This window comes from Lissotriton helveticus, chromosome 3_1 (genome assembly GCF_964261635.1).
Source record: "Lissotriton helveticus chromosome 3_1, aLisHel1.1, whole genome shotgun sequence".
Classification (NCBI taxonomy): domain Eukaryota; kingdom Metazoa; phylum Chordata; class Amphibia; order Caudata; family Salamandridae; genus Lissotriton; species Lissotriton helveticus.
Genome location: NC_136061.1, coordinates 876,325,814 through 876,336,588, shown reverse-complemented (window position 1 = coordinate 876,336,588; position 10,775 = coordinate 876,325,814). Strand labels below are relative to the sequence as shown.

At 41.7% G+C, this 10,775-nt stretch overlaps 1 protein-coding gene across 1 annotated transcript in view; it reads right to left on the bottom strand.

The window, feature by feature from the left end:
• Positions 1–1,851: 1,851 nt before the first annotated feature.
• Positions 1,852–10,775, bottom strand: part of ZC3H12A (zinc finger CCCH-type containing 12A) — a 52,019-nt gene continuing 43,095 nt past the window's right edge. Inside the window, exons 4-6 of the mRNA XM_078681212.1 lie at positions 7,468–7,702; positions 5,370–5,476; positions 1,852–5,266 (exon numbers count right to left, since the gene is read on the bottom strand). Of these exons, the coding sequence (XP_078537338.1) occupies positions 4,161–5,266; positions 5,370–5,476; positions 7,468–7,702 (1,448 nt within the window). The 3' untranslated portion in view covers positions 1,852–4,160. The remainder of the gene's footprint in view (positions 5,267–5,369; positions 5,477–7,467; positions 7,703–10,775) is intronic.

Below are 10,775 nucleotides of genomic sequence, written 5' to 3'. Positions count from 1 at the left end.
GCTGTGTTTGAAATTAACTCCTGGTATGCTGTGTTGTCATCAGGAGGTGATGGTTTTGCAGCGTATAAACCAGGATCATTATCCATTGGTGGATCAGTATTATAGTCATTCCAAAGACCTATTGGCGGTGGACTATTGTCATCCTCATCCCCCATATCAGGCTCTGTGTGCCAGGAACCCTGTGGTGTGACGTCTCAAGGGTTTGAAACTGGTAGTGGTGAAGATGGTGGAGGGGATTGAGGGTTAGGATAGAGAGGACTTATAGCCATGAATTTTGTAGCTTGTTTCCTTTGAAATAATCTTTCTTTTGGAAGGTGTTACATCCTTGGCCAATATATAGCTCCAGTGTCTGGACTAATGTACATTTTCTTTTGCTTATGATCCAGTTTCTCCTTCGTAATTTCCAGGATAGGTTCCGGAGGTTTTTAAAAGGCATCTTTTGTTTTCGGTGCCAAGCTTGACCTGTCTTTTTTTATCCTTTGGAGCCGAAGGTTTCGGTTCAGAGAGTGTCTTTTCTCAGCTTGAGCCTGAGCAGGAAGGCTTGGTGTGCTGTTTTGGTGCTGAGCCCGAAGGATGGTGTTAAAAGCAGTCTCTCAGTGCCAACCACGGCCAGAAATCAGTGGTGGCCCAGAAGCCTTTTGTTTGGTGGAAATAAGTTTGGTGGGCAGAGGGGCTTTGTTACTCACAGCACCCTGTCAACCTGGAAGATCTTCAGACTCTAGGTCGATCTGCAGCTCTGAGTCCAATTCCTGGATAGAGCAAGCCTCCTCCTCTTCCATTACAGACGCTTTCATTTTCTCCTGCTCGGTATCTTCTAATAATAATAATAATAATAATCTCCTAAGATATCCGGGGTGTGTTCAATGTTTTGCTACTGCATGTCCCTTCATCGAACCCGATGATCCCGCAAGGCCTTTTTTTATCAAAATAATTAGCAAGCGTAGTAATCTTCTTCATTGTGCTCCTGTGAGAGGAACAAGTTGCAGACTTTATGCAGGTCAGTGCGCGGATACTTGGAGTGGCATCGAGGACAGAATTGAAATGTAGTCCGCTCCATCGGCAGAAGACTCAATGATATATAATGGAGTGGAAGTCAACAGACACAGCTAGGCTCAAGACCGCCAACGACGTCTTCTTGATCGAAGATGGGACATTTTCTATTTTTTCGGCACGCCGAGAATGATGGAACGCATAAGAAACAATACCAACGAGGGTACAGTGGGTTGCGCACCGAGGGGATCCCAAAGAACGGTTTCGAACCAGAGCGCCGCAAACAAGGCCCAAACCCAATGGCGGATAGAAAACAGTCCAAGAATGGAGTTGATGCCCATGCGCACCATCACTAAAAGAAGTCGTCACCTTACCTCATGACTGGAAAAGACTTATTTGAAGAAAAACATCTTGCAAACATCCAGACTCAACACTAGATGGCAGAAGTATGCATAGCAAGTGTATCTACAGCACACATGCCTCGAACATATGGGTTTTAATGATTGCTTTTCATGCAGTAAAATCAGCCAAAATGCATATAAATGTATATACATGGGTACTTCCACCGCATAAAGCAATACCTCAGACTGATCCCAATCACAAATAGTACATAAAAATGCTTTCCAGCGATATTAGGAATAAGACGGAAGGAGTGCAGATGATGTCATTTGTTAAAGGACCAATATAATTAACCTATATGAAAAAAGGTATTCAAGATACAAATCCTAACATATTCCATAACCATTTGTTGAGCCCACATATCCATCGAGGAGCACTGCTTGATTGCTTCACCATAGCATCTAACAGAAATGATTCAAGCCACGTTTTAAGCATTACAAAAAGTAATACCGCATACATTGATACATGCATTTTTTTTTATTTCTGTTACGGAATTCCATTCACATCTACTTTAAAAAAACTGGTGAGGGAGGCGCAAGTGCCTTACCCCGAAGCGTTAGATGTCCACTTTTATTTTTATTGATAAACAATGCAGGTGAAATCAGGTTATAAACTACAAAGCACACCTTTTATGAAGGATAACAAATCAATTTTTAATATCCCTTCCAGTTCAGAGGGAACCAGGTGCTTTATACAATGTTTTCCAAGAACACATAAGGTAAGCACTTTACGAAAGTTAGGTGCAACACTGCACATTGTCCCATACAGAGCAATTCCACAATCTATAACCACAATCAAATAATCCAACGTCTTTACATTTGATAATTGCATCATTCCACACAACGAGGAAGCAGTTTGCTTACTAACATATGACATTACAATTCTGTAATGATAATTAACTGGAATACAAGGGTATTTCACACCCCTGTGGTTTCTTAGCACACAGTGCTAATTGAGCCAGTGTGAACAATCAATCAACGAGAAAATAGAACATGCCTCAGAAAAAAGTTTAGGCGAGGACTGTCTTATTTGCTACAGCCATGTTCTATTGATTATCCCCTTTTGGCACACTGAGGGACATGTAGATTGACCCATATGAACACATATTTCTAATAACGATACAATGTGTATCAACAAATCCATTGCCTGGTCTTGCAGGTACATTCACTTGCGGCCTAAAACAGCAATGATGTTTGTGAACAGATTGGATTAGGTTTTTTTCGGTTACTATTTTTTTTCTTCAAATTACACAGTATTTACAAATACAGTATTAGTTGTTCCCTGAAATCGGAAAATTCACCAATGAAGATGTTTTATCTAACAAAGTAAGAGGTATACACACTTCACAATTGAGAGAAAAAAATGTTTGTTCAGTCATATACTGTTCACAAAATCTGACCGTGGCAAAATCGCAGTTCTATAAGGGAGGGCACAAAATGCGACAGTGATAAAAATAACAGAACGCAACATTGAGTCTACAAACAGACTGGCTAACTGTATGCTTCTGGCACACTCTGGCACCAGTAAGTAGTTACCTGTGTGCATACAATGCCAATGGACCGGTGGCTAGGTTATTCTAACTGCAACATAAGATTGCGTAGAAGAGAACATTTCAAACCCAGCACAATGCCTGTCTGTTAAATGAAGGGGGATTAGTACATTAAAAGGCCACTTCACTAAAACTATTTATATAAAAAATAAATCTTTCTTTATTGTGGGCTTTGTTACAGATCAAGAAAAACTGTATATAGTAAACCTAAAAGGGCATAGATATCTGGTTTTAGAAGTAGATGCTTTGTGACACTGAGGTTCGCCTCCCTAAACTACTTTGGTGAATTTAACACAATCCTTAAAATGCAACCACAGGTCATGCATGGGCTTTGACGGGGACATGTAGAGAATAACTCTAGTTTAAAGTTATGGACAGGGACTAATATGCATATGTTGACACTTTCAACTTAGTGTCCTGATTTTATGCCATTGGGCACATGCCTAATACTATGCAGACAACTGTAAGACAAGCCAAAACATAAATGAAAGAAAAAGAAAAGATTATAACATGAAGAAAGCAGATACAAGATACACTTAAACAGCCATCACGACAAAATGCAAGAAAAACACTTTCTACTGAAGTCTGAAATAACTTCCAGCTGAAAAGGCAGTGAATGTAAAGATTATCCTTCAATTATTATTGGACTGGTGCAGACAGCTCGGTGTAATAAGAAATTCAAACGTGTATTGTGATAAAAACAAGCAAAGAAATAGGCAGATGAGTTGGACTAGCCGGGGCTTATCCTCTGCAAAATCAGAAGTACAGAAAAAAAGAGATTCAGGAAGACCTAGGACAGATAGATAAGCCATAGTAGTTCAAAAATAGAGACGAACGATAACAAGTAAAGGGATCATTCTAAGCCGCACATATGTGTGGTACAGAAATACTACACCTGGAATGTCACATGTCGCATGGCGAGGCAATTTGATGTTGTGGTATTCCCACACAATTCGAGTTTTGGACCTCAAAAAGGGGACAACACACTAATTGTGTGTGCACTCCAGTTTCTGAGGCGAGTAAACTCAGAATGCCTGGTGTTTGCCTACAAAATTTGTACAAGGTTTTACTCCCGTTTACACCTCAATCGGGATTAGCAAGGAGGTTTTTTCTGTGGTATTAAACAGGGTGCAAAAGCATCGATGAAAACTGCCCAACTATGTTGCCTTCAATGTGCCCACCTCCCTTCAATTAACAGGCACCCATAAAAAAGTACATGAACTCACATCCCTGGGTTTTGAGACTTATAACTGAATATCTCAGCAGCTAACCTTTGGGGGTCTGTCAGATGTGGGTGGATTTGCATTACTCGGTCTACTAACTGAGGGTGGAAGATTCCACATAATTTTGTGCGTGTACTTGAACGCTCTTTTGCAAAAGGATCACTCTGTGACCACTGGTTTACTGATGTAGATGCACCAGGAATTTGACAGAGATCCCGAGATCTTGTTTGAAGTGATATTTGGTGCGGTTCTGAAAGAAACTGAGAAGGGGCAGAGATGGGGTGATATGAGCCTGGGTCAGAACGATATTGAGTAGGCATTGAGGCAGAATGATAGTCACTGGGAAGACTATGTATGTCAGCTGGAGATTGGTGCTCAGATCTCACAAAACCTGGATACTTGAATGATGACCTAGAATGAGACTGGTCCTGTATGTAAGGGAAGAGACTGCCACTAGAGCAACTCGAGGTAATTGTTTTGTGAAAGTCTTGATGATGATGATGAGGTTGTTGGGGAGGCCGGTGATGAAAGTCATCATGTTTTGCAGCACCAGAGGATTGGTAGGCTTGTCTTTCTTTATTACATTGACAGTATCTACACGGTCCCATTTGGTCTGAATGAGAGTGTTCACAGTGGCTTGTTGACCTGCAACTCCACCTGTTAGCGATTTGGCTCTCGAGAGACAGAGACATAAAACCAGAGTCTGCACAATCTAGAGAGGAATAGGAAATTGAGTCCAGGTGAGAGGGGTGATGTGGATACCAATCGGAAGATCCATAGCAGCTGTCATGAGAAGACACACTGTTTGAAGCACTTCCTCTGACAGAAGCATCAGCCACAAAGCAATTTCCCTTATGGCTGGAATTTCTTCTCTCTATTGAAATTGTTTGCTGAGGTGCTTTGTCAGACTCTTTCGAAACTGCTGGTGCAAGCTCAGTCTGTGATGGCTTCCTGGTCTTTTTTTCTTCTCTTTGTGGGCCCACATTGCCCTTTGTAGGGGAAAGCCTGGCGTTTGCACGAAGTTCATCTGCGACAGACCTTTGTGGCTGATTGATCCTCTCTGGGTGGTAAAATTTGCATTTTATCCCGTATGTACATTTTTTGCCTGAAAAGAACAGAAACAGCAATGTATTTAATTAACCTGATGAAATTAGAATACGTGAAGCAAAACGTTTACTGCTTTCAATGTACTTCCTACATCACATTACCATATGGGCATTGAGCCTTTTTGTGCTCTGGAACAATGGCTTTTTTTCTCAAAAAATTGTCCAAGCTTGGTCCATGGCGACCCAGGGGATCATCCGGAGGCATAAACCTACAATACAAAATGTGAATTACAACTAGCTCTTCTTCAGTTTTTGCACAGATTATTATCTTGAATACATTTCAAACTCTCAGAAACACACTGCAAAATCAAAAATGCTAGGTAAATCTACATTCATTGCAACCACCACTAGGTGCCAATATTTTCAAGATCACAGAAACAGCAGGAGTAGAGAGAATATGATGGTGTGAGCCAAGTCTTCTCCCCATCCTCATTGTTTCCAACCCGCTTGTTACCTCACCTCATCAGTCATCTCTTTTCTTCACTAAGCTGCCCCAAATGGAGCCACTGGATAGTAGCGGGCTGCACATTCTAGCCATTACCAGAGACCATTGTTGTCCCCAAAACAGGAGATTCTAGATTTCAATAAGGGCCAACAATCCTAACAAAGTTAGTATCCCCGGACTTCGCCTCTAAAACCATTTCAGATTGGGCAAACTAACAATCTTCACCAAGTTGTACGAGAGACTGCAACAACCTTCATGTGTTTCAAAATGTTGAGCACATTTTTCAACAGTTTCAGATAATACCTACAAATGGTAATTCCCCGGGTTGTGCTCTACAAGTGCACTGACCCACCCAAGCAATTAGCTTGTGGGCACTCATTGTGCATTTAAGGGTTGTGAATCATTCTTCTGTGGTTTTGATTTGCACAAAGGAAAAGTTCTGACTGGGTAATGGCTTTCACTGTAAGTCAATATTTGAACCCAAGTATATATTACTAAATTCCACAATTTATTGCATCACTTGTTTCTGGTGTTCATATCTGTCCATTACCAAACAACACCAAAAGACATCATCAAATTCACATCATCCAGTCACAATAACAGCATAGTAGGACATAACTAGCATGATGTACATATGTACTTGCATTTCTAACATTAGTCCAAGCTAGTTCGGTTTCCAATCCTTACTTTTGGAGAGTTTAAGACAATTGTATTTCTCTTAGTGGGTCTAAAACACAGAATATCATCCCTTTATCAAAGCAGTAATTCTGATGTATTCGCAGTTTCTGTTCTCTTTGTAAAATTACGACAATTAATTGAAATTCAATGATTTACAAGGTAAGCAAACGTATGCAATTAATGCTTGCACTTGACCAGAAAACAACAAAACCAGAAAAAACATACAGCTTTGCACCTCCAAATTGATTAAATATGCACAGCAAAAATCCGGAAAAGTGGGAAATTAGGACATGGATATAGCAAAAAAAGATCTAAGACTAAATTTAGATCACCATTTAAAAGAGACACGTAGGGGCTGATTACGATGCGGCCCGTATCGGTCTGAGCCTTCCGGGCCGCATAGTATTCAGCTCCTCTGTTTACTTTCTGACTGTCACATTACTATGCTGGGGGTCGGAAACAAAACCGGCTGGCCATTCCGGCTGGCTTCATGAAGGCGCCCGTCGGCCAGTCGTAACTGGCTCGTAATCCCAAAGGGTGGGCCTTCCTGCCCTTGGGATTACGATGCACAGTTTCCGGCATGGTTTTTTTGCCAGCCTCTCTGACATGAAAATCATGTCGGAAAGCGTGTTTGGGGGCCCCAGGCCTCCGGTATGGGGACGAGGGATCACATGCTGATCCCTGCCTGCACCCTGTGGCAGGCACCTCAAGAGTGCCTGCCACGGGGTGCAGGGATGAACAGCACCTTCCATTTCCCTATAGGAGCATGTATTGCAGACGGTTTACGGCCATAATGCATGCTCCCATGGGGAAATGTAGGAATGCGATCGAACAGTGTTCGGTCGCATCCTAATTAGGCAGTCGGGACCGCCGACCAGAGGTCAGTCAGTCCCAGGACCAAGACAGTGTCGCCATAATATTTGCATTACAAATGCCCACTTCATGTTCAGGAGTGCTGAATATCGTAGCTAGCTATACAAGATTTATATGTTAAGTGGATCCTCCGCTTATGAAACATGAATGTTGTATCCTGTCACACTTATTTATTAGCTCCTAGCAGGCAACGGCAACACATACTTGTCATTGACGAAAGAGTACATCAGTAGTCGTTCCTCAATAAATTTCTTCCATTCAGGTCTTTCATTTTGCAGATCACGGTAGGTATCATTTGATACAACAATGCCATCAGATTCGTAGGCCAACTTCACAATGAAACGGTCATCGTAGCACACAACACGCTTGCCTCCAACACGCCGAGAAGGGGTGAAGACAAGGATTTTCTTCCGCTCAAGCTCACGAAGTAAATTTTGATCTGAAAAAGAAAATGATCAAAATAGGGAACAAGTTATGACATTTTGATAGTCAAGAAAAGAGAAGTTTATGCAAAACCATGTGTGTGTATTACTAATATGATTTAGAATTGTGGATGTACTGCAAACGTTTCAGGTTCAAATCTAAATAAAATAAGCATAGTTTTTCGTTTTGTTTAGGTGCTCAGGTGGGGATAACTCCAAGTCACACATGTCTGCTCTAAGCAATGCAAGCATAAAAAAATAAAGATTAAAAAAATACATTTGAAAAGTGCAAACTAAAGTCAACTGCCCATCTGAAGGGTCAGTCCTAACTACGATAATGCTTTATGGCCTTTCTTTAGCTCTGTATACCTCTACGGAATATGTATAGGAAGCTTCCCTTTAAGGGAATTCAAATATGAGCCGTTTATAAGGCAATGAGAGATTTACCAAAACGGACTGTTTCTAAAACTAGTTATAGGCAATCGTTCTATGCACTTTTGACAAGACCAGAACATTATGTAAATCTATTTTTAATTAAAAGTTCTTATTTTGCTGAAAAATGACAGCACTGTTAGTGCCTCTCACTTAGATGAGCACTGACATTTCTAGTAATTGCCACAGAGGTCGTTTCTTAGAAACGACTACTAAGTTTGTTCTCCATAATGAAATAAGTTCCTCATTGTTTTTTTTTTACTTCCTCATTGGATCCCATCTGTTTGTGTTTCACGTTTTATACGCGATTACTGGAAGTAGCTCAACCCAGGCATGCGTTCTGTGCTATTAGCTGCGCTGAAAAATGTAAAAACATTGAGTACATTTTATGAGGAACACCAAGGAATTTCAACACAAAATGGTTTTATACGTGAGTATAACTGCCACAGTGGGTATAACTCGGCACTTATAAATCTCTGTATGGGGTGGTAAATAGGTAAAAAATGTGTTGTTTGGGTATGCCCACAAACATTTACATTTGTGGGGATTGCCAAAATGTTCTCTGCCCTCTTCCCATCCTGGAAATAGTCGGAGATTCAATTAGTAATTCTCTCTCTAGGATTGGAAGGAGTTTGAATACCAATTTTGCTGGGGCTTAGGGCAAGGAATCTCTCCATGCTGAAAAAAATGCTTTCCCAGTGCTTATGCACACAAACCTCATGTGCAGTTTGTTGCAATGGAGGACTCTGCTTACGGGGGATATTGTTTTGGGAAAAGTCGCATGACATTCCCAGAAGCACACCAGGAAGCATGTGAGTGGAGCAGCTTTCCAGGTGTATTTATGGGCATGTTTGGTAAACTTAAGAATTAGAAAATCTTCACCCAAACGGAGACCCAAATCTACAGGTGCAGATTTACAATGAGTGATGTTTTCTCTTTATTTAGAGAATCAACCTTAGAAAGTATTTAGAAAAAATAATAAAAAATAGACTAAGAAATAATGTTCTATGTTTCACGTTAGAAGAAATCTATAACTGAAGGATGTAATTCCCAGTATAGAAAATATTTACTGGATATGGCTTTGTTTCTTTTTGTGCTACGACAACAGTCACTTAAAAATCTGAAAAACAATAAGTTAGTACAGTAAGAGAGCCTTTCATTCATCTCAAATGGCACGCCTTTTGTATTGCCCCTTAAAGATTTGTACAACAGGTCCGCATTGTCCATATTTGATCATTGTTAGAAATGGGGTCTCTACTTGGCAGTGGTTTGCACCCTGTCCAAGTAGAGACCCTCACTCTAGTCAGGGTAAGGGAGTTACACACCCAAGATAACCCTTGCTCACCCCCCCTGGGAGCTTGGCACGAGCAGTCAGGCTTACCACAGACGAATGGTGAAAGCAGTCATAGTCATACAGAGTAACAGTGAAAACACTCCAAATGGAGTTCACATCCATTCAGAAAAATAGCCAATATTTATCTGAATAAAACAAGACAAAAACAACAAAAATTCAACATGCAGAAGTAAAGATATCACTCTTCAAAGGCTAAATAAGTTCAGTCTATAGAAATCTATGGATGAGTTTCCTTTAGCATAAGGTACCTTGGATTCGTCAAAATTCAAAGACAAAACAGATGCCAGGGGAGGTGAGGTGACAGAAAAGCACAGCGATGCATTGGTTCCTTACTCCCAGGGGAGGTGATGCATTGGTTCCCTACTGCCAGGGAAGGTGATGCGTCGGTTTCTTACTGTCGGGGAAGGTGATGCGTTGATCGCTGGGTACGCAGCCTCGGTTCTTTACTGCTCTGCAACTTCGATGATGAAATCAGCATCCAGTGACGATTCATTGAAATTCCAGTCGATTGACAGTGATGAAACAGGCACTGCGTCTGATTTGGAGAGCGGTGTCACGGACTTTGGGGATGCGGTGCTCCAAACTGATGCTGCGGCGGTTCTTCTGACACACTGCGACTGAAAGCTGGAGCCTGCAATGAATGCCTTGGTAGATGTGCAGATAGGGAACCATGCTACGGTGCTAGCAGTGGTGATGCATTGAGGTTGTTGGCGATGTGTCAACTAAAACAGGCGCTGTTGGCGATGCGTCAACTAAAACAGACGCTGGGAGTCGATTTGTGGGTTTTCTCCTTCAGTTCACCAGATTCTACTTCTAAGGGCCCAGGAACTTGGCAAGTTGAGACTCTCCACAGAAGAGCCCAGGCACTGATAGCTGAAGTCTTTGATGGTCCCGAGACCCAACAGGAGTCAACCACAAACAAGCCCCTGGAGAACCTTTGGAAGCAGGATACAGAAAGTAGTCCTTTCACTCCCAGGACAGAAGCAGCAAGCAACAGGCCAGCCCAACAAAGCAACAGGCAGAGTGACAGTCCCACCTAAAGCATCCAGCTCTTCTTCCTGGCAGAATGTCCTCATTCCAGAAGTGTTACGATTTGAGAGTGTCAGAGGTCCAATGCTTATATCTCATTCTGCCTTGGAAGTAGGCAAACTTCAAAGTAAAGTCTTTGTAGTGCACACGAACAGGCCTTTCCTTGACCTGGCTCTAGACACTACAGGGGGGTGGACACAATTTTGTGTGAGGACAAGCACAGCCCTATTCAGGTGTCAGTGACAACTCCTCCTACCACTCTGGGTCAGGAAGAC